The sequence below is a fragment of the Nipponia nippon genome, unplaced genomic scaffold, assembly GCF_047370975.1.
Source record: "Nipponia nippon isolate SJK-2023a ecotype South Korea unplaced genomic scaffold, ASM4737097v1 scaffold_6, whole genome shotgun sequence".
Taxonomy (NCBI): Eukaryota; Metazoa; Chordata; class Aves; order Pelecaniformes; family Threskiornithidae; genus Nipponia; species Nipponia nippon.
Genome location: NW_028262380.1, coordinates 3,048,192 through 3,072,598, shown reverse-complemented (window position 1 = coordinate 3,072,598; position 24,407 = coordinate 3,048,192). Strand labels below are relative to the sequence as shown.

General features: G+C 45.8%; 1 protein-coding gene across 6 annotated transcripts in view; it reads right to left on the bottom strand.

Moving 5' to 3' along the window:
* The window catches only part of SLC4A11 (solute carrier family 4 member 11), a 141,560-nt gene that overhangs the window by 60,442 nt on the left and 56,711 nt on the right, over window positions 1–24,407 (bottom strand). For all 6 annotated transcript variants that reach the window (XM_087736804.1, XM_087736805.1, XM_009471709.2 and 3 more), the window contains exons 2-3: window positions 18,618–18,668; window positions 6,990–7,142 (exon numbers count right to left, since the gene is read on the bottom strand). In XM_087736804.1, coding sequence (XP_087592930.1) covers window positions 6,990–7,142; window positions 18,618–18,668 — 204 coding nt within the window. The remainder of the gene's footprint in view (window positions 1–6,989; window positions 7,143–18,617; window positions 18,669–24,407) is intronic.

The window sequence follows — 24,407 nt, the reverse complement described above, 5'->3', positions numbered from 1 at the left end:
TTTTTATTTCCCACTATTTGCAGAAGAACAGGACCCATCCAGCTTCTCGACACGAACAAGGAGATTTAATACTTGGAAGCGAGAAATGCAGCAGGAAATTTATTTGCTATGCTCCAAAGCAGTTTCATCCCAGCTGGCCTTTACATAACATCCCTGATAGCAACCCAGAGAAATGAAATCCCCTACTTGCTTCCCCTCCAGCCCATTTCGATAATGACACCTTCTATGCAAAGACAACCCTGAAAACAAACCCATGAAAGTCATATGCCAAAGTTTAAGGGTTTTCACCTTTTCTCTTAAGAGATCTTCTTTCTCTTAAGATCCCCTTTCCATCCCTCCCCTTACACAGGTCCCCAGTGCTGCCCTCAACACCTGAGAAGACCTAAGTCTTTGGAACAAAGCCACCACTGGATGTCTGCAGCATCTTAAGACCGTACTTTTCTTTGGAATAAAGGAGTGGAAATTGGAGAGCAGGAACTTTTTGGCTGAGCAGGTATCAGTGCACATTACTTTAGATCTACATGCACTCCCCAGTGCATCTGCATGGTAAATAGGCTAATAAAATCAGAGCAGAATACTACATTAGCACTTCCATGGTTTTCTCAGAAAAATATCAAGGCTCTGGTGTAAGTGGAAGTACTTAAGGTTTGAGGGGTTTTGTTATTAAGAACTATTTTATCTGAGCTTTCTTCAGGGGTCTGAGCAAATCTAAGCCGCAACCACTTGTGTTGAACAACACTGTGAGCAGCAAAAACTGTTCCGCTTTTAGAATCTGTTGCCTTAAAAAAAAAAACAACACACCAGCACATAGCATGACAGGAACATGTTAGGAGATACCTCTAACTCATCACTGGCAGTGAGGGATTGCACAAGCAGGATCTCAAGGGAACACTTTGTTTTGCTGTCCTGCCACAGCTGTGCTGAGTCTGGACTCATCCCCATCAGACTTGAGTAATCTCAGTTAAATATTGTTAGATAAATAATTGTGCCCCAACTACCCCACGTTCCCACAATAGGGCAATGGGCTGAGCTGCAGCAGGAAGCCTAAAATCAACTGGGTTCATCCCTCTTAGACCAACACCCAGGTTAAAGGCAGGTGGGAATAGGCAACTAGCTGCAAGTTTCTGGAGCAGGCAGGGTGGGGAGGGAAACCTCACTTGAGTAATCCTCAGCATGGACATCGCAACAGCTGAGCGGGTGGACTATCACCTCACACCCCTCTCTGGCCACTGCAGAGGAATTGGAAAGAGGTGGACAGCACAGACAGACCGACCAGGGCTCTTGTACAGAGCCAGGGACAAGATAAGAGTGTTGAGTGCTGTCACATGTCACACCCCACAACTTCAGACATGCGCACACTACAAAAGCAAAGCAAAACCTTTTTTTTTTTTTGTCAAAAAAGCTGCAATAGGTTTTGTCATTAAGTTTGCAGCAGGGGGAAAAAGGTGCATTTTTCCACCCCAGCTGGAAGGACAGATTGTTCAAAATCCTGGGGAAGGCTGCCCTGAAGCAAACCCAAGGTAAAGCACCTAAAAGAGAGAACACTGCCTTCATGCGGAGCCACCCGCACTACCCAACCCCCCCCCATGCCTCCCTTGGCTTCATAAGCACCGCTTTGAAAACACCCTCATCAGGAAATTCGGAGGGAGGCCATCTCCCCCCCCCCGCGACACAATCGGTGTATCCACTTTCCATTAGAGTATAGGAAGCTTCGGGAGCCCAACATCCCACGCTGACATCAAACTGCTAAAACAGGAGTTATCAGATGGAACGCGTGGGTCAGCATTGTGCCTCGAGACATAAAAAGGACCTTGGTATTAATGTGAGGAAATGTGACTATTGTGTGCAGAATGATACCCATTCAGGCCCAGACCACTTGTCTCTGGACGTTACTCTCTCTGGAATATCCTTGGCGCCAGCATCTAGCTTTTCTCCTCGTCCCCTTAAAGAAAAAAAAAAGTCATCTCGGCAGGGGCTGGGCCATGAGTTAGTGCACCGTGTTTTGCTTGTAGCAGCAGCGGTGGGCAGGCACGTGCATGCCTCTGGAGCGGATTACAGGAAACTGATGATTCTCCGTATCTAGGAATGATCAATTGTCCAGAGGGTGGAACAGGCTTTGATTTCTGATGAAGCGTAAATCGTGTTCCGTTATTTCCCCCACACACCCCGACAAAGCCACATCCTGCTTTCCGATTGGCTTTTTGCTGCCGTCAGGATTTTGCCTTCTTCCCCCAAAAAACTGCTTCAGGCACCTCTCTGCAGCTAAAGCCACCAGTATGAGCATCAGCTGTAAGGAGCAATGCATACTGCAATAGTTGAGCAGCTACACCACCACAAATCCCTGATAAATTGTTCCCAAGTTTAGGAAAAAATCCTGTGCAAACCCCCCTATTGCAATCTGGGGAAAGGAGAAGAAGGTGAATTGTTTTAAAACCCTAAGTTGCAAGAATGAGGTCCAAAGAATTGTTTTAAAACCCCAAACTGCAAGAACAAGGTCCAAACAATGAAAATATTTGCCTGGCTGATTTAGGGGAGCTGCCAAGCAGGTAAGAACACTGTGATCGAGGGCAAGGCTGGGGCCCCGCACACTTTGCAGACCCACTGCAACCAGTGAGGCTTGCATTGCCTGTCCACCAACTTTAAGACTCAACCTAAACCAAATTGCTGTATTCATTTGCAGGGATTTATTCCCAAGCATGCTGCAGATAAAGCAGCAAGTGGTTGAATCCCAGACAGCACTAAGACAGAAGGGTTAATACACTTCTAGCTAAGTGAGAGAGTAGGAAAGCAGTTGTAAAACCATGTATGAGCCCCAAGGCACTAGACAGCTAACCTGGTAGCTATGAGTTAAGCAGGGCTTGTAGCACACTGGTCTGGAGAAGAAAGAGGTCCCCCCCACCACACAAACTCACTGATGCTTCTCATTCTCTGGCACAAATTCCCAGGGAACAGAGCATCCAGCTGGATTTTTCACCTGCAGCACAGGAAAGGCAACATCCCTGCTCCTGTGGTGGGGGCTCCCTCTCCAACCTCCGTCAAGGGTGTCAGGGAAAGGGGACTTCATTTGGGACAGGAATGCAGTACTGACTCCTGCAAAAATACATGCAGCTGGGTGCAGACCTAACATTTTACTCGAACACATTTATTGTGACTTCAGAACAAGTCTCAGTCTCTGAAAACCCCCAAAACCTTCCCCTAAAAATGCAGATCCCAGGTCCAAAAGCGTCTAGCTTCAGATAAAGACCCACCTTTATGTTGAAGCTACTAACATTTGCTGAAAACAGAAGTCTTGCTGCCAAAACCTAAGCTGGAAGGATGAGAGGCAGAAGAAAATAGAAAAAAAGCTTTTCATCAGCTACCACAAGGAAGCAATAAAACACCCTGGAGAAAGGGCCCAAGCCTAAGAAGCATTTTAGTACCTAGGCATCTGCACTGATTTGGGCTCAATATTCTATGCAACAGCAGCCAGCGTGAATTAAAAATGAGACAGGCCATATCTTAAACCTTAGATTTCTTCAAGCTATCCTGTTTTACACACATCTGTGCATGCAGCCCAGCATTTCACAACAATGGTTAATTGTCGGAGTTTTATGGGCCATGCTATGTTTTGTTGGCTCAACGTTTAATCCCACACAGCAATCTTTTTAAAACAGAATTATAGTAAAGTGCATCCAATTATGCTCATAGCAAGCTGTACATCCATCATACAGAGATTAACAGCTCGACAGGATGATGGCAGAGCCGTCACTGCATCTGTAATTCCACTTACATTGCCTGCCAGCACCCAGACCCTGGGGTACCAGCTCATCCCCTCCCCAGATGGAATTTTTGGATCTTTTAGCCCTGCGTTAAGGCAGGCAGCAACCTCACAGCAGCTCGCCAGAACAGGTCTCCAGCAGGAGAGAATTTGGACACCACATTGAGCCAGGAGACCAAACTGTGACAACCAGAACATGCACACAGAGACTCACAGATATCACAGAGCAGCTATTTATCTTGTTTCAAGTCACCTTAGAGGTTTTTCCTGCTGGAGATTGAACAAATATTTAACGCAGCAAGTACATCTGACACTAGGGAGCAAATCAACACAGGCAGCTCTGGAGAACCCTCTTTGCAGAAGATGGCCCATGGTCAGTCCCTCTCTGGCCATCACAACAACTACCCAAGCCCCAGCAAGTGTTGCAATGGGTTGCATGACACAAGAGGGCAATATCAAGCCCTCTGGCACAAGGAGGTCTTTCAGCTCAACAAAGGTTTCAACCCAGGTTGGAGAAAGCAAGAAGATGGAACGGGGACAGAAAGATGTTATTCCCACACTTGCTTTTCCACTGTGTTTAAAGAGCACCAGAGGGTCTTGTAGGACCCTGGAACTCTAGCTCCCTTGGGGGCTGGAAATGAGGTGTTTGGAGAGGGGATCTTACATTGCCTGGACAAAACCTGCTTCCCTCCCCGCCCTTTCCTTCCAGCTTGTCTTGCTGGAGACAAGCGCTGCAAGTGCTCAGATCCACAGTTTTGTTCCAGGAACGCAAAGCCTGAATATAAAACAAAACACCCAGAGAGCAACAGCAATGCAAGGCCATTTCTGAAAAGCATCCCCTTGCAGAGTTGAACAAGGAGCAGTACTCCCAGATACACCTCAGCAAGGGCACAGTTAAACCTCATTTCTGGAAAGAGCTTCAAAAGCTTGCAAAGAGGGGTTTATTCTTCCAGCAGTTCAGGCTACTTTCATTAGCAGAAGAGCTTAAAGGGCTCATCTCATCCACTTTCAGCCACCTGAGAAGTCAGCTCTCCAGGAGGATCAGCTATGCCCTCTGCAGCCAGAAACTGATTTAGTATGTAGAAAATCAACTCTAGAAGATGCTTCAAGCAAAATCACTTCTGAGAAAGAGCTGACAGCCTAGATGACTCAAACACCTGGAGTCTGAGGAATCCTATGCCTGATGCTCACAGAGAAGAACCTGGATTTTGGCTACCTGGACTGCTTTGATGCTACCATGGAAAAAGAAACAATACATCTCACTTCACACCTGCCCTTATTGAAAGCCTGGACTTTAGTTCTGCCCAAAGCCCATTTTTAAAACCTCCATCCTTGCATTTGGAAAGGGGACTCCAGCACATGCAAAGTCCATTTTTCCTTAAAAATACTAAACATCTCAGCTGAAGAAAAAGAATACAACTAATACCACCGTCACAAACATTTCCCTCAAGCACTAATAAGGAAGCCTTTTTTGACCTGTTTTGAATAGAAAGGAAAACACTGCTAAAAAGCCCAGGAGGACACACAGGGAAAGTCAGCTTCAGACACAGAAGAATCCACAGCACTTGCATTCCTCATCCCCGAACAATACACCCCACGGCATTAAGCCCAGACTTGTCATAGCAGAGTACAGTTCCCCTTAAATCTTTCAATTAAGATGGCATTTGTAAAATTGCAGGCTTGAAAATTGCTAGATATTATTCCTAAATTGAAGTCACCACTCCAATTCAAAAAGTAGGCTTCAAGAGAGTCAAACAGAGGTCTGGGCCATGCCTATTCTGCATCACCATTTCCAATAATTGCTCATTATAGATCAACTGGTATTTGCTTGTAAACTAAAAATAACTTTGAGCAAATTTAAAGGACTCTCCAACACTGTGACGCCAAGTATAATCCAGAGCCCTCGCATTTAATCTTCAAAATATTTAGTGCCCACACAGGCAGGCTCCAGGCTGCCTCCAGCTGCCGGAAAAAACAAACAAAAAAACCACGCCACCAAAAACAACCCAGGCTGCTGCCATGTCCCAGAGCTGCATTTCCTAGGCACACAGTATGAAAGCCAGGTTTTGCTTCACCATTTAGCATGAGCATTACAGAGGATGTTAAAAAGGTGTTATGGAGGCAAAAGCAACCTCTAGAACAATCTAAGGATTTTATTCCTCAATAGCAAGCATTTTAGATGTTTTCACAATTTGTGTTAACTAGGCTGTTTGGAAGTCCCCTCCACCTTGGTCCCCCATCTTGGGCAAAGTTTCTAAAAGATGCTAGCTTGGCAGGGAGTACACAAAGAGCACGATTTTGGGCAGACATGTCTATCTGCAACATGACTGCACAACCACCTCCTTTGTGGCCACCTGGCTTACACAAGCCAAGCCACCGCTCAAAGCGGACACCGCAGGTCCCCGAGGGTGAAAGCCCCAGGGGTGTGTTTTGCTGGTGGGTTCACCCCCAGCACCACTGCCAGCAAACGCCGTCCTCCTCCCCAGCACAAAGCTGTTGTAGCAGGGCACAGATCCCACTAAAACATATTTAGGGGAGCTTGACACTTGGGTCCTCACCTAGAGCAGGCAGTTTGCGTTTATAACCAGAGAATGACGCACAACAGCACTTCCCTGTACTGTAGGCATAGCTGCAGGGGCCTGACCTCCATCAGAGGTGTCTAACAGGCTAGTTTTCTCCTCATTTTGGCTATCTGCCTCAACACAGTAGGTATAGGGATTGCTTGCCTCCTGCCAGGATGATTAAACCCAAAAGGCACATGTCCAACCCCCAAAAGTCCCTCCACACTCTATCTTCCCTCACCAGTTGCTGTGGAAGGCAGCGACTGACCCAGGTGATCCACAGCTCCAACTCACCTCCAGCATTTCAATTATAAGATGATAAAAAAAAAAAACAAACTCAAAAAACCTTGGGAAGCCCCAGAGCCACCTGTGAGTTATCTACCGGACCACATGCACCAAAAATCCTGATTTCTCACTAGAAACTACTCTCATCCAGTGAGCAGGCCACAGCAGTGAGAGCAACAGCAAGGGCCCAGGCCGAAAATTGAGGCCTTGCTTAAAAAGGAAGGAAAAAAAAAAAAAAGGAGTCAAAAAACTTCATACGGATGGCCGAAGACCTGCTCAGCAGCCAGACTTTTATTGCGTTTCCTAAAAATAAGAAAATATCGCTCCGAAGTTTTACGGCGAGGAACGGCCGCGTCCCGCAGCCCCGTTTCGGGGTCAGCACTCACCGGTGGCGTTCGGCGGCACCTCCAGGTTGACGTTGACAAAGAAGCGGATGCTGTCCCCCGAGACGATGGAGGAGTTCACTGCATCGAAGAGCTCCTCGCCCCCCGTCTCCTCCTTGGCCTCGCAGCCATCGTCCGTGTCGCACTTGAGGTACCCTGCCAACGACATGGGGAGGGCGGTTAGCGGGGATGCAGGCATACCCACCGGTCATGGCCGCCAAGGGCCGCAGCAAGGCCTCAGCAGCACCTGCGGCCTCGCGAGGGGCTTCTCTTACACCCTCGCCTGGTGAGGGATGAAAGTTATAAACAACCATCTCTGGCACATTTCAGGTTGGCCCCAGGGGTGCGTCCAAAGGGCCTCTCTGGAGCCTGGCTGGGTAACAGCAGAGGCTTCGCCCACCAGCCGGCTCACCAAGTCAATGGCGTGAGCAGCAAATCCCAGGGGTTATGCCTCACTCCTTTCAGATCAAAAAAAAAAAAAAAACCCCAAGAACCACAAAACAGGATGAAAACTCAGACTCAAAACCATAAAAACACCAAGCAGTGACCCAGAAGCAAGAGCTGCCCCAGCCCAGCCTAAACCCAGCGCGTTCATCAGCTCAAGTCACCAGCAGCACAGCTGTTTTGCTTGCAGTTCAGCAATTTGAAACTGAGGGAGGAAAAGAAAAAAGATGTTTCCAAGGAGACACCTGATACGGATGGACAGACCAACAGCTCCTCAGGCAGAGGAGCAGGTCACAGGAGGCAGCAGCACCGAGAAAGCAAAATAAGTTTCTTAATTACAGCGGACAACTCCTGAGCCTTTCACAACACTAATTAGACTTGAACCTAGCCTCATTCAACAGCAAGCTGGTTCACTGCAACGTTTTATTACGAAGCAGCTGGAGGACTCTTGTGGCGTGCTTGTGTATCATGTTTAATTAGGAGAATTAGGGACATTATAGAATGTCAATTTTTACATTACCAGGATTATTCAGCAGCTTCTACCCATCTTCTGACAAGTCTTTTATGCCTAATTTGAAGCAGGAGGGATATATTTCATTAGCTTGCTTCAAGCACTACAGCAAAATGAAAAGGGTGAGCTCCAAGGCAGAGATTTGAATAGAAACTAAAATATTGACAGCTTTTTTTAAAGCCTTGTATAGGCAAACATAGAGGTGGTGGCAGCTGAAAGCAGCACACACGGTCTCGGAGGGATCTCGAGCCAACAGCTTGCTACCGCAAAAAAACAAGCCCCGAGCAGGGAAGCCACAAACAGGAACCCGGCGACGCAGGACAGGGGCTGCAGCGCTTCCTGCCGCGGGCGACGTGCCGACAGGCGCCCGGCATCTCACCAGGAGGGCTCAGAGGGTGCCAGGGGTTCAAGCCTTCAGGTAACTTCTGAGCCACAGGAAACCCGACAAAAACCTGAGATTAATCCCCCTTCCGATCTCTGCCTCCTTCAGAAACTTGCTTGAGAGGAATAAATGTGACTTGGTCCTATCAGAACTGCACTGAAGGCTTCAAAAAGCATCCAGGTTACTGCTGTCCCCATCCAGCCTGGAGAGAACCTGCAAAACACACCAAGGATGCCATCCTCTGCTACTGCTGAAGCTTAGGCAGCTGTTTCCATCCCTGCATGATGGAAACTTGCCCAAAATAGCCAGAAAGACACAAGGCAAGGAAAGCAGAGGAAACACCTGAACACAGTGCCTGAAGTATCATGGCACTATGGGCACGACCAAGTATGAAATATCTGCAGAAGGGCTGGCAGATGTGCCTGAATTGAGGGGCAGCCTGTGTCCTGGAGAGATGGACAAGAGCCAGGCAGGGTGCCTGCTGACATGGGAAGTACTACAAAGCCCCATACGAGCATCCTGATCCCAAACGAGGTGCCAAACCTGGGGTTTGGTTCCTCTGAAATGCATGATGGGCACCATAACCTCTCCTCAGCAAAGCAGAGCACCCACCAGTGCTGCCCAGCCCCCCTGATACCAGGAGAGCTTGGCAGCCCTGCAGAGCAGAAATCAGCCTCGAATTCATGATGTTGGCTTTTCTATCTCAGCCACCTCCAGGCTCACAGCCGCCGGGAAGTTGTCACAACAGGTCCGCGCTTCTCCATCCTTCCCACTGAGTGCGTCAGATGCGAGGTACATGGGAGCAAGATGGTTCAAGCACACAGCTCAGAGAACACGGCTGAGTTTTTCCCCACTGTCCTAATGCAATTAAGAGACAGATGGGTACAAGCCAAGCAAGGAAGACTATTCACTTCCCAAGCCCACCGAAACTGGCTTGGTAAGAGTACACCAGCAGTGGGCTCTGAAAGCAGAGAGGGCTGGAGACAGGAGAGAAGCAGCACAGAATCTGGAAGAAGGGCAAGGGTGGAGTAAGATCAGTGGGTTGGGTAGAGGTCAGCGAGGACTCTGGCAAGGGAAGCATCCTCTGTTCCTCCCTCTTTAGGGGAGGAAAGAGCAGAACAAAAGACAGCCGAGCCTCATGTCCCTTGGGCAAGGGACGGACAAAACACTCAGCTTGCAAATAAACCCAAACCTGGGCTGTACAGGAACTGCGCTCCCAGGCAGGTGTCTGCTTTGCCACTAAACCACCTCAAGGCTTCAAACCACTCCTGTTTTGAATCCTTTAGCCTATTAGTCTGGCAGGCATTTTAAAACGTGAGCAGCTTATGCCTGTCAAATGCAGGGTCACTTTGAGGTGAGATGATGAGCTGTGTGCGTGGCAGATGTACCTTCCTCTCTGAGCACGGCTCAATAGCTGCCTCCAGCCCTGGCAGCTGTTTTTCCCCCATCACCTGATGATTACTGAGTGCCACCCCTGCAAGCTTGAAGGGCAGCAGATGCCACAAGCGACAGCAGAAGCTGTTCTGAAAGTTTGATTGGTGTTTTACAGAAGTTCAGAGCAGGATCTGATGCGGCCATTGCACAATTTGTGTAAATATCAATCAGGTTTCCATATGGGAGCACAGTCTCAAGTAATGCTTTGTAGCCTGTGCTACAAGCAGTTGCTTCAGGGAGGCGGGGGTTAGACACCTTTGCATACTGCCTCAAATTGGCAGGGGAAGAGTTTAAGATCTCCAAAATGGTGTCCCCACCATGTCTATCACTGCAGATTGCCACCTTCATATGAAGGCAGCATTTTCTGAAGTGCTATGAGCTACATGGCAGGGTGAGTCAGACCTCGGAGCAGAGAAGTGCCACTTCAGCCTGAAACATGGCCTAAAAGCACTAGAGAAAAGAGATTTTGCTGAGTAGGAAGCCAGAGCCAGGAGCTGAGTTAAGGTTGGCTGAGATCAGTGCAGCCCTCCTGTACCTTGCAGAACACCTTTTGTGGTCAGGATGATCCCCCTCCTGCAGGACTCATCTCATAGTAAAGAAATGGAAAAGGCACGCAAAGTGCACGAGGCCAGGGAGAGCAGGCACCATCCTTCAGTGCTGCAGGAACAAAATCAGCTCCTCACCCTGTGCAGCCATGAGCAGCAGTTGCCTTGACCCTAAGTCCTTCTGTACCTCAGCCTATCAGATGCAACGTGAAAATAAGCCATCCCCCCATTTTATGCAGGTGCTGGGAAGAAAAAAAAATTCAGTTTCTCTAGCCATTCCCCTTTAAAGCATCAGTCCTTCCCCTGTAATTCATCCCTGGCCCAGGCCTGCCTTGCTCCAGTATCTCAATATCCATCCCCAGCCTTCTCTCCTTACTCCCACCATCTTCTTAGATCCACTTCATCTCCCCAGTCCTGCTGCTATCAACCCTCTGACAACTCTGAGAAGGTGCTTGCCCTGCAGCTATTTTGCTTTTGAGATGAGCTTTAAGAGCCCAGGGCTCTGTCGGGAAGAGCAGCAAATTGAGCTGCAGCAATCAGAGGTGGCATTGCCCCTCTCTCCGCTGGCAGCTGCACCTGGGGTAATAAAATCAGCAGAGTAGTAGTTAGTAGGAAGTACAACTTCAGCCACATCATATACATTCCCTAGAAAAGCTTAATTGCTCCATGGGAGCAGCACTCACAGCCCAGGGGCTGCAGACTCCTCCAAGAAAGCAGAAATCTTAATCATCAAACTCAATTTCCTGGGAGAAAAGCAGCTATATTACTAACGACATCATCTCACATCCCAGGTTATGAGACTTATGCCAGAGACAGCCCCAGCATAGCCTCTCCATATGCCTCAGAGGAGACAAAGCCAATCACGGTATTTTAATCAACACCTGCATCTGCAAGCATGCACACTAACCAGGAGGTTAGGAGTGCAAATGCATCTATCCACACTTTGCTGCAAACTCAATTTAGCACGGCAAGCCAGACACAACATCTAAAAAGGAGGTTTTGGGGGAGACTGGGCATTTTTCCTTTTGACACTACCCAGATGTTGCACAATTCTGGGCATCTGTGCACTATACAAATTTTTTTGTTTAGGCAGGTATATTGCTGCTACTGTTTTAGCAGAAGTTACATGGGTAAGGTACCTATCCATGTAGCTAGATTAGCGGGGCAAAATAGGAAAGCTAAGATCAAAACTTGTCAGAAATTATCAATCTCTGACAAGTCTCTGCAAAAAATGCTGGCTTTATTTCTGAAGGACCACATATGCTACATTAACACTCTGAATACTCAACACAGTTTTCTGGAAACCACTGATTTTTACCCTCAACTTCCAAGGCAGTCTACACTACAAGTCTAGAAAAGTGGTCTCATTGATAGCGCCTGTTTGCACAGCAATGCCTATTCCCTCAGGCAAATCCAAGCCCCAGCTTCCCCAAGCCCCAGCTTCCAGAATCATGGGGTGGCATCTACTCTTCTTCAGAAATGTAGTTGCCTCCTCCCATGAAATCTCTTCAGAAAGCTGAAGTTACATTAAAAGGGTTCTTTTGAGCTCATATGATTGGAAATTCAACATGATCAGCTAGCTATGTTAAAAGCCATCTCGGATTTCTCAAATGAGTTTTTAGGCACAGAAGGCAGCCCATTGCAGGACAGCCCTTTTTACTGGTTTTGCAAAACAGCGCTTGCAGTCACCTCGCCAGAACACAGGAGCAACGGTATGCACTGTGTTCCTCCTGGATTCAGCAGCCTCAGCCATAACACCCTGGGAAAAGCAAAGGCTTTCCTTCTCACATCACTAGTTTACATATTTTTGTCACTAATCCTGATCCATTCAGAACTGAAATCCAGCAGTTGGCCCCACTCTTCGCATTTCAAGCCATAAACCTCACACAACCAAATAGCCAGGCTCTGCTGCAGTCAGACAGTCAAGTGCAAAAGTTTGCAAGTTCTTGTTCTGGAAAAGCCCAAGAGCTCTTTGCATCTACTTTCTCAGATTAATTACAGGTCAAGTACAGAAGGACAATAGAAGAGATAATATATATTCAATAGCTTTTAAAGATAAGGGGCATCAACTGGGACATGGACATTACTCTAAAATCACGTCTGGTTCTTTGAGCATCCCAGTGCTCAGCTGTAACACAGTGTTAAGGAACTCAAGAGAGAATTAAGTCCTGTTTCTACCTAAAAACTAGTCATGATACTGGCATTAAGTTAAAAAAGCCAGCTTCATCTGATTTTTCCACTCCTGCAGATTTTCAACTTGCTCTAACCAGCAATAGACACTAATTTGCAAGAAAGGCATGAGGTTTTAATTAACCTGAGCTAAAGTGATCAGCCTGAGCTTTAAGCTATCAGAGGGCTTGCTTTGTTCCGAGTACTGCAGGCTTCCAGATTCACTACGTCACTCAGAAAATACCCAAATTCCCAACATTAGGTGCAAAAGGAAACTCAGTTAATAATGGAGCCTCCACCTCCATTTTGACCTTTACACTCTGCACAAAAACACGGACTCACGTTGCCTCCGAAGGTTAGATAACCTTACAGTTAGTTAATATTGGCAGGGATAAAGCAATCCAAGGATTCAGGAGAGACTGGGAAGAACTTTGTACAAGGTGTTATCAGTTCTCCAATCTGCACGGTATTCTAGAAAAAAATGGTTTAAATAGCATCCTGCGCTCACACACGCTACCCAAAGCGAGCTTCTGGTCACACCTCATATGTCGCTTTCGGCATAACCACCGACTTATCAAAATAGCTCTCCTTTTTCAGACAAAAAAAAAAGAGAGCAATCGTATGGATAGAACGGCATCTTTTACTTTAAATATTTGCCTAAATTTTACATGTTCCTGCTGAGGTTACACTTCAAAGTTAGGGGGTTACTTATTGTTTTGTATCACAAGAGTCTGAAAAGCAGTCATGAAAAATTCCTTTCTTCCTAAGAAATTACTCCATTTCACAGACAAGAACAATTGCAGTGCTGTAGCCACAGAGCAATACCCTCCAAAGGCTGCTATCAAGTCACATTTTACAAAGCTGTCTCCCACAAAATTAAAAATTTAAGCCATGCTGATTAAATAAAGCAGTTCTGCATACAGCTGGATGCTTGCTAGAATTCTAAACTTCTCCTTTGGTTCACAGTTGAGAGATTCCCTGGCAAGGCTCGCTATTTTTGTCCTAAGGAGATTTACTCATTGTGCAGCAGGCAGCCTTGTGGACAGGATTTATGCCAGCCCAGGAGAAGACAACTGGGGGGGTAGGGTTGTCCACAGACTGCATTGTTGGACTGCTGAGGGTTTGCTGCTGATGGCTAATTGGGAAGAGAGGTCCAGAGCTTGCCTCCCATGCTTTTGTTACAAGATGTCCTTTATTAAGCCAAACATTATGGGTTGGCACAGGTAGACTAATGACTTCTCTGGGTCATCTAGACAGGATTTAGAGAAGCATCCTCCAATCCCATCCAATCCCAGCCCCTCCATGAGTAGCTTGAGGGGCAGAAGAGCTGGGCAAGGGTTGGGTGATGCTTCTTGGCTCTTAAAGCAGTCACTGGAAGCTCATCAGATATGGGTTTGTGGCCTTTTGAAGTAATGGCCACCTGCTATGGAGATGTCAATCCATTACCTAAAGCTTTCAGAGGGCTTCAAGACCACAGATGAAACCACAACCTCCTCTTGTAAAAAAAAGTGTCTATCAGGTGAATCACCAAGACCAGACCTGCATCCTCTAAGTAACAGATCCCTCCACTACTGGCCAGCCATAACTTCAGTCGCATGTTTCCAACCCTACTTCGAGTCATTCTTTTGTCATGAAGAGCCAGATGGAAACACAAAGTTTCCCCTGCCACTTCAGTAATAATTCATAACAGAAGTGAAAGAACTGATCTGCTACAAAAAACCACCCAGGCACTTTTGAATTAATTCCAGTATTGTATTTTGCAGCCAGATTTCTAGGAAATGTTGTGAATAATCCAAGTAATTCAGCGGGGCTTTCTTTTTATTTTTTGTTGTGTTTTTACAAAACACAGCAGCACGTGAAATTTCAGTTCTGTACCAGAACCCACAGAAATCAGAAGCGTTCGTTTTATTATGGGCCTCCTGATAGACGGTTCTCATAAATAAAAATCTGCAAGAGACCTGCAAGCTACCCCCTGGGGCTCTCCACAGGTAGCAGTAGTGCATCTCCTGCTGGTAAACCGAGCATCTCATCAGGGGAAGCCCATTGCAAGAGGATTTGTTTCACAAAGACATTTAGATCAATCTCCTAGTTAGGCAAACAATTCCAAGACAGATAAAGACAAATTTCAAAGAGAAAACCCCCCACACCACACATACCAAACTGAAAAACAAAACCAAGCAGATAAAATATATCAAACATCCCAAGCCAGACGGGGCCTTGGGGCCCTTCAACACAACTGCAATTTATTGTGCCAGCAAAACCAATTAATAAGTCAGAGGAGACCAAGCAGTGAGGGATTTGCTCTGGAAGACAAACATTTATGCTGCAATATCTGTTGAGCCAGCTTTAAAACACAACAATTCAGATATCCCCAGCGCTATAGCGGGGCTCCTTCCTTTGGATTTTGCAAGAGGAACTAGAAAGCCTCTGGCTTTGTGTCTCATCAGGGAAAGTTCTTGGGTCAATTAAAAAGCTCTTCATACATTGGCAGAATTAAATTACTTGTAGTGAATACCAATGCCTTTAGAGCTAATCCACTTGTCGCAGGCACTGGATACTCCCCCACCACCACCAAGGAGGGTGCAGGAGGCTGGCAGCCAAGAGACAATGTGAGGCTTGATGAGTAGTTACTCTGAACATTGATTGCCAAGCTGCATTTCATCCGGACTCCAATTATCTTCAGGTTTGGATTGGGTCTACACAATCATCTCAGTCACTTAAATTTGCCAGGAAGAAAACTCCTTTGGCAAAACCACCTTGCTGAAGATTCAAGTGACTTAAACACACAGCCTGCCCACAGGGTGGGTAGGGAGACACCAAATATTACTGGGCCATGCCAGGTTTTCTTTATTTGCTTGTGCAAGAGGCTTCTTCCACAGACTCAAAAGAATGATGAAAATCCATGTTTTCACTCAGCAAGATACATCAGAGGACAACTAATAAAACTGACAATACACACAGGCTGAAAACAGAACATGGTCAACAGGTGCCATCATACCTGGTACCACCACACTCTCCATCAGAAACTTCTAACCAGGCAGGCACAAACTTTATTGCCTTATTTTTCATCTTAATGTTGCCTCTACAGAGCAAGCTACTAAACAGATTTTTTTCTCCCCCCAGTCACATTGCATGCGTTTACCTTCTGCAAAGCACTAAAGGCTACAAAAGTGGTTTTCAGTCAAATTCTTCCAGCAATAGGGGAAACCCGAGTATGCTGGAAACTGGAACTTGTAGCTAAAGACAGGGGCTCCTTTGATTAACTTTCCAGATTTTTAGCCAGTTAAGAAGTTATCAAATAGGTTGGTACATGTTTGGGACCATAACAACCCTCTGAGCTTCCAGAATAGCCATACATCCATTCAGCAGAAAATCTTTCCTGAGCTTTCCTCAGCTCCTCAGTAATTAACAGAGCTACCAATTATTAAATACTTCAGTAAGTTTTTTTATGAACAGTAAATATCCAGGAGATTCTTACAAAGCACTGCTTTGGTGCTGCAGCCAAGATTACCCTCACAACTGTTTAAACTAAAACTGGAGTCTCAGCTTTTAAGTTTTAAACATTGCTGCAGCTGCTGTGGAGAACACAAGGGTAAGAAAAAAGTTAGCTGGCAAAGACAGACACAGCCTCTGAACAGAACCTCAGATATGGTCAGAAACAAAAACATCCTAATTACTAAGGATACAGAAAACCATACATATATGCAAGATCTCAGGAGGAGATAAGGAAAAAGCTCGACTGTGCAAAGAGCAATAGTACCAAAAGATGTTTCTCTATCTGAGAAAAGGGAAAAATTTAAGTGCTAAGGGAATCAAAGGAAGAGGTTTATTTTTTTTTTGCTTTGCCCCCCAACACACAGCTTAGGGGATTGGGTTTTTATTTTAAAGGTGGGGCAAGAGCATCTCTTGATCTCCGTAACAAACTGGCAGATCCGAACAAGTGGTGCCAAGAAACAGCTTAATGGTTACGTAGCTCCATTTCAAAACAAGCAATTTTGAAACTACGTGAAAAGGTGACTTCTTTCTCTGTGGTTTCCTCTAGCCCTGATTAAGTTTTTGGGTAAGTCCTCAAGATTCTGAGTGCATGAAGTTTCTGTACAGAGAGAGCCAGAGTGCTACCTCGCAGAGGGATGTGAATATTCACACTGGCAATCCCCAAGACGCACGGTCCATATATTCTGCACAGAAACACACAAGCCCTCAGTTAAATCCAGCAGTAGAAGGTGACTCATCACTCAACAGCAACCAAACTTTTACAAAAGGTCAGTTTGTAATGAGGAACAAGAATGTCAGCAGATTTGAGAGTGAAATAACCAAGAAATGCACTGTATTTTCAATCACAATTAATACAGCATTCAGTACTGCATGCAGGCTGAAGAGGAACTTGCAAACAACCTTCCCTCCTTCCCCCAAACCATGCAGAAGCATAACAGGGAAGAAGCACACACAGCTTCATGAAGTCCTTAATGGCAGCTCTAAGGTGCTCCTTAAGACAAAGGGGGAAGCCGAGTAACAACACAAATAGGGCAGAAATAAACACTCACTGCTATGGCACCACGTTGACAAAAAGCATATCTCATAGGAGAACTTTGCACAGGGGATGCCACAACTACGAACACGTGCTCTAAAAACATCTAGATATCTGCCTTTTTTTTGTTTGGACAGTTCAAGGAAGACAAGACATTGAGTCCTGGCAGGGGGCATGTAGAACCTTTCCACACAAGATGCTAGGACAGCCAGCTGTGCTTGTATTCCCTGTGGCAGAAGGGCTTGGGATGAAATAGGTGGCTCCAGAAGACAGCCGCCTTCGTGCTTTGTCCAAATCACGTAGCAGCATTTCTCACCAAGCCCTTACTGCTCTCAGCCAGAAGCTGGAGGCTTAGTCTTCTCTCCAGGTCCCAACCTGGACCACCCTCTTACATTCCCAGTCCTCAAGAACACACCAACCACATCCCAAGGGCCACAAGCAAGCCAGGTAAGGTAGGAACAGGGCTACCCAGACCTTATGCCCCACACGACCTCGGAAAACCTGCAAATACCAAAGAAATAACACCTCCCTGAGATCAGGTGTAATTTCTGTCCTTCTGCAACTCAGTCCAGCCTTCAGAAAAGCCTCTTACTAGAAATGAGAGTACTTCCTTCCAGTTTCATCCTTTTACTCCTAGAAATTAGCTCCATATAACCCTTTCAGAGAAGGCAAGCGAGCCAATGCCAAAGCAAGCACTGTCAATAGCAATGCTGGATCTACTGCAGCTGGCAGACATTCAGCTTCCCCTTCCCAGAAGTTAACTTAAGACTTGGCCCCCTGGAAAAAAAGATGAGCCTTGTGACAGCTACAAGCATCTACAGGCCTAAATGACTGGAGCATTTTAGTGTTCTGCTCTCACCATTTTGAAGTCGTGAATACTCCAAGCGCTGCACCTTCAAGGGCAAAAAGCCCCAGGCCCTTAGAGACTATACCTCAAGACCTGGCTGGTCTTGAGTTGAACTCTCAAGATGATCTCTCCCTACCAACCCCCACACGTGCTATTTTTCCAAAACCAGTAGAAGTTGGGACTTCACTTCAAGCTTGGTTGTGCGATACTTTGGCCCTTTATCAGTACAGTATCTCCAAGAGCTCAGCCACCTCTGTTGAGACAGATGATACAAGTTTCCAAACACCACAACTTAATCTTGCTTCAAAGAGAAAAAAAAAATCTTAGAGAGCACTTTGCATTAAAAGATGCGTTTACCAGAGCCATCCCACATTTGTCTGATGCTCTTGGCAGGATGTTTCCAAAGGGATCTGACACCTACACATGATCTCCACTCCAGAAAAGACGACAAGCAAATACACCTGCCAGACCATATTACAGGAAAACATCATGAAAGAGCTTGAGAAACAAGGAGCCACCCAGAATAGTCACTGATGACAACGTGAAGATGCTTATTTACTGCTTTGAATATCTAGAACATCTACAGGTTTTAAAAACGCAGAGTCTGCTTCCAGTACAAGATTACACAACCACCATGCAAGACTGTCTTTACATGCTGCTTAAGCTAGATTTTTGTATCATCACCTGTTTCACATTCTCAGCTAACCCTGTAGTACAGCTCTCCCTCCAATAAGGCAATACTATGCAGAAAAAAAGTCAAATAATACTTGCCACTCTCTTCAAAGAAGTATCCATTTCTTGACATCGCTGCTGGTGGAGACTCTAAAAAAACAGGAAAAAAGGAAACATAAGAACCATCAAGATGCTGAATGTCTTCACCTTACTGCTAAACTTGCTGTAAGCCTGGATTACAGCAGAAAGACAGCCCCAAAATACTGCAGGCATCAGATTTTCCCTAACGTGGCAACTTTAACCTTTTGTTTATTGACTTTAGCATTTACCAGAATATCCCATACAGTCACAGTTGCTGCTTGAAAAACGTTAAGCAGTTTCAGACATCCTGGGCTGGGACCACAAAACAGCAAGACTAAAGGATCAGGACAAGCCTGATCATCTCAGTGACCTATCAAACCTGAACAAGTGCATCCAAAAATAACACAAGCTAAGCATCTGCGAGGCTTTTATAAAAAAACACAAACCACAATGAAGTCCAGGTTGTATCTTATGCTCAGACAAAAAGAACCAGTTCATTTTAGAAGAAAACAACTCAATTTAGACAAGAACAGGATTTCACATCCTATTCTTCTGCTCCTAATCGTTAGTATATCCCAAGACAGTGCTTGGCACTTAAAGATAAGCACCAGAACGCTGTAGCCTTCCTTGGCCTGCTTCCTGAGCAGGGGTCCCGCAGCAAACACCATCTGCACCAACGGGGTCTCACGAGGAAGCCACAAATGGGAAATGACGCTGACCCAGAGCGAACCCACACACACAGTGGCACCGGGACCGAATCCCCATGATTCATTATGGAACATACTTTATTTGTTAGTGAGTCATTTCTGCAATTAACTGCTGGCAAATTGGGTATTTACCATGCAAAGAGATGTTCAAACGGCATAGGAGCACCTGCTTTCAGGTGGGATCAAAGTCTGGTACCCAAGCCCAGCCTGGCTGTTTTTAATGCTAACATTATTTGACAGTTCAGACTGCGTGGGCTAGAAGCACCAGCTTTTCTGTACAGGTGCATGCCCCATTTTACAGTGAGCTAACAGAGCTCTTTATTTCAAGCCTTGAGCAAGAGTCACCCAAGCAGCCCCTTAAAAAGCTGCTACTAGATGCTGCCTCTTTATATGCTTCTTCCCAGCCAAAATGCAATCAGAAAGAGAAATATATTTGTTCTGTCTTTCCCCACTCCATTAGGCTAATCAAACATTACCTACGCAAGCCTGGGATGAATTTGGGCCAACAAGGAAAGAGGTTTTGCCTGCTTTATTGTTCTACAGATTAGGCTTCCTGCTTTTCGTTTGAGGTATGAGCCTGTTTCCCAAAGACCCTTTCACTACCCCATAACTTTTGGCTTACAGGTTAAGTGCTGCCTTTTTTTTTTTTTCCCCCTTCTACAGTGTGGCACGTTTTAAAGCATCATAATTCATCCTGGTCCACCGGGAGCCTTTGTACGCCAGACGGATACAAGTCACACCACTGACGGCAGCACCTTCCAGCCCTAACGCTTGTCACAGCCCAACGTGGCTCAGACCTTTCAGTGCAGACAGCATTTGGCTGCACAGGTTCCTGGAGGAACACCCTGATGACCATTAAAAACCCACATAAACCCGAGGGCAAGTCAAGTGTCTGGTCCAAGAGAGAAACACAATGTTCCAATCTCATCCCAGAACAATGAGTTGGAGGAACAAACGCACCGTGGCCAAGGGGCACCCATTACACGAGTCAATTGTTTCCCTCCACCTGGAAGGGAAGGAGAAGATCCATCCAGACTGATTAGCATGCTAACGATCAAAGGAAAAATTTTTAAAGAGGCTCTTATTGTGTAATGATTGCATTTACGTATTTCAAAGAAACAAACAAAGTACGCCTCGGCAGATGGATTACCCAAGGAAATGACATTCCCACCAGGATGGTATATCAATTTCTTATTTCTATTGTGGCTTCTGAGGGAACCTGAAGCAACACATTCATCCTTCACGAGGCAAAAACGAGACACTGTTTGCTTTTTCTTTAACTGAAAACACACCTATTTCTATGTTGATAATACCCACGAGCAGGAATTCAGAGGTGATTGGTTGCTTTCTTCATTAGAAATACCCTCTAAATGCAGTGTTGCCTAGGTTGACATCGCACCTTTACAGGAGACTGGTTTGGTCGCTGCTTGGACGAGGCACGAAAAGGGCAAGGCTGGGGTATTACAGCAGGCAGCGCCATTTCATTAGGTGGCACTTGTTCCTCTGAATCACTGATGAGCAACAGTCCCCTAGGCAACATGCTCAGGCAATTATGTTGGAGGTGCTGTTTCTTCAGATGAGTCATAAAACAGAGGTCTTAACCTCGTAATTAAAGATGCAATGGCACGTTTGGGAAAAAAAAGTCAGGCGTTCACCCTACTATATCCTGGCTAAAGTCCAGCCCTGGTAATTTGTCTTCTCCCTGCATAATGCTGTCCCACAGCACCAATGGGATTCACACTTCAAAACAGTCTCGTTGGAGCCTTTTGAAAAGTTGTTACAACCCCCACGGAAGGGGCTACGCACATTGACATCAGGAACGGTGTGTAACGTGCCCAGGAGGTAAGAGGTGATGGGGTGTTTACACAAGTCCAGACATGCACGGAGCTATGGGACTAGCTTAAAGGTCAACGCGTTAGCAGAAGTAGAGGTAGGAACGGTAAATTGGAGGCCACAGCATCCACATCTCAGAATCTAGAGAAAGCAGCATCCACCTAACTTTTTAACTAAACGCAACAAAGGAGACTGATTTAGGGAGGGGGCGATTAATATCTTTCCTCCTTATGCATCAGCCCCCTTTCTCCCCAATCAGTTTAGCACACGCAAGCATTGCTAGTGTCCCATAAACACAACCCGAGGACAAGACCAGCTAGACTATGCTTAAGTGCATGCTCAGTAGCAGTCAGCAAGGCAAACATATCAGCAGGCTCCACATGCCTCTCCTTTCACAAGGCTTACAGGGTTTTAATATCCAAAGTCTTGACTCCTTAGTCATGTTTTGCTGAAGACAGGAGCAATGGGTTCGGGTTGTGCAGAACTGACAACAACGCAGAGTCCTCTTTTCTCTAGCAATAAGGTTCATACCCACAGCCTGACGCGCACACACACCAGCCTGCATTTCTTCTCCCCATCTTGCCTCCACTCTTGAAAACAGAGCTGAACCCAGGGGCAGTTATGAAATGCTGCAGTAATCAATGCGATTGTTTGGCTTATTCCTGCCTAGGCTTCCCTAAGAGTCTCCAAATACATTAGAGATCAACATTGCAATGCTGCAGGGTTTGCCTGAAGTTGCAGAAGTGTTTCTACGATGTGTAAATCGGCCCCTGCACTGGCCTTTGCAGGCTGCAGAAAAAGACCTACGGTCCGGAGAGCACTTTTACCACAAGGTGGGAGTTCCCCCTCTCTACACCAGCACACCACTTCCCTCAGATCCACCAAACTCATGTTGCCTGTTCCTTCCCCCCAGGCTTTCTTTCAGATTTCAGCAATTAAATTACAAAGCCATTTCAGCAAGACATAGGGTCAGGCTTCTAGAGACAAAGATGGAAAGCATCACCCTGAGGAGCTAAGATACACAACACAGCAAATTCACTCTCGTACCTCTAGTATCTCTCAGAGATGTCTATGTCCTTACTCTCCAGAGTCTCTCATTCAACACCTACAAGGACAACCAGACTCTCCAAGTGCTCTCCCTGTCCAGAGGCAGAACAAGATACCATCTTCCATTATCTGCCAAAAAGCACATGGTATAGCTCTTTTGACAATTCAAGCAGTGCTCTTCATTTTTAAGAGTTAATTTACTCCAGCAAATAAGTTTCTACTGCCACCCTACCTTAGTCACTACAAGGACGTCTATTAGACAAGACTAAATTGGACAGGCATTAAAAGTGTCACCACTTAGTTGCTTTTTCAAAGAAAAGCTTCTGACTGATTTCTCATCCCTTTACGAGCGTTGAATTCAAAGGTAAAAGCGAAGAGCTGAAGCACTGAAGTGCTGCAAAGTGGAAAACAAAGCCCATTTCTCTAGACTCAGGGATACAGCTCAAGATTTCAGAAATCACTGCCTTTGACTTGAAGCTATTGCAGTGACTCCAAGAGCCACCAAGGGGGAGGTACATGAAGTTTACTACTTAACTGGTAGGAGAGTCAAGTTTGCTGTAGTTTAAGGTGCTTGGTCTTAGGACTAGGACGGATCAGATGATTTGCAGTAGGAAGTATCAGACCAGAAGTGAGTATACTTCCCGATTTCTTACATTCTTACCATTTTTACATTTGCATTTAAACAACAAAAACAGACAAAACCCTACCATGCCATCCTCCATTATTAAATTCCTGTGGGAAACGCATCTCGGATCTAATAACCCATTTTAAGTCTCTTGTTTTAAGGTTAGTAATAAGTTCTCTTGAGCCTTGCAATATTAGCGGATTACAAATAAAAACACATTCTCTGGATACTTCGGTAACTCAATTACAATGTTCTGCTGCTGGCATCTTCCAAGCAAACAGCCCTCCGCAGCACAAGCCTTATATTGAAGCAAAACATAGCTCTCTAACAAGTTTTCTACAAGTGGTACTCACAGACTGTGGCTTTTATGACCTCCCCCAACACCATTTTGAAAGAATTATTGGAAAAGTACTTTTCATTTACAGGCCCTTTAATATTGGCTGCTCTTGGGTTGTCTCTGAACATAGGCAGCCTGTACATCTGGAGCATTTAGTTACCCCAAAAGTACTGATGGGAAAATGTTGGGTACCTTCATCATCTTTTACTCAGGGTGTGCTCCAGTATCCCAATTTCCACCACCTTCTTCAACACTGCTTTACTGAAGCTGAGGACATTTCATCAGCAAATGCAACATCTTGCCTTAAAGTTGATAAGCAAACCACTTGAGCCTCTGAGCAAGAAGTTACAATGAAAGTCACCTGTTCAGCTGAAAAAAAGCCTTTAGGCTTTCCCAGTTTCCCCCCTGGAGGAATTACCAATTCTCAGCATGACAGACTGAACTGCCCAGTTATGGGGGGGAATCTACTTTCCAGAAAACATGTAGGGCTTTAGCTCTGAAGCAAGGTTTTGGCCACTTCAAGCCGACTTCCAGGAGTTTGTCAGTCAATGCTAAAAGCATCCATCACTACCGTTAAACAGTTCTGCACCAGCTTCCCTGCACAACAGGGAACGTTGCAGTTGGTTGCACCACCTCAAACAGATCCAGGGGGCCAAGTCCAGCTTGAACAAGTATATTGTCTTATCTAAGGCTTAGATCTGGGGGAAGATGACAAAGCTAACCCTATCCAAGGCTTCACCCGGTATTTAATATTAAACTCTGAGCTCACTTCTCTGTTCTCTCCCCTCCACCATGAATTAACATCACAGGGCAAGGGAGTCTGCAGTTGTGCAGATGACCAGGGAGCTGCACCCAGGTTCGTGCAGTTTGGAGCAGGGGGAAAGCCACAAATTTATGTGCTTCGAATACTTAACAAACAAATGATGCCACTCCTCTCCTCCACCCAAAGTCAGCAGAAAACCAAACTTCAGAGAACACACACATACACAAGGAATAATATCCCAAGGGAATTAAAAAAAAAGTCCTCTCTATGTGGAGCACTGACTGAAAGGAGCTCGCAACTGAGAGTAAAAATCTCCATATGCAGCAAGAGCCCAAACAGCAGGAGGATGAGGAAGCCTCAAACCCCTGTTGTAAGACAAAACTGCATTGCCACAGAATAGGAAAAGAACTTGACAGACAGCAAATCTGATCACGCTGACTAGTTGATGGGTCCAAATATATCAATATTGCAGGATTCTCCCACATAGCATCGCTTA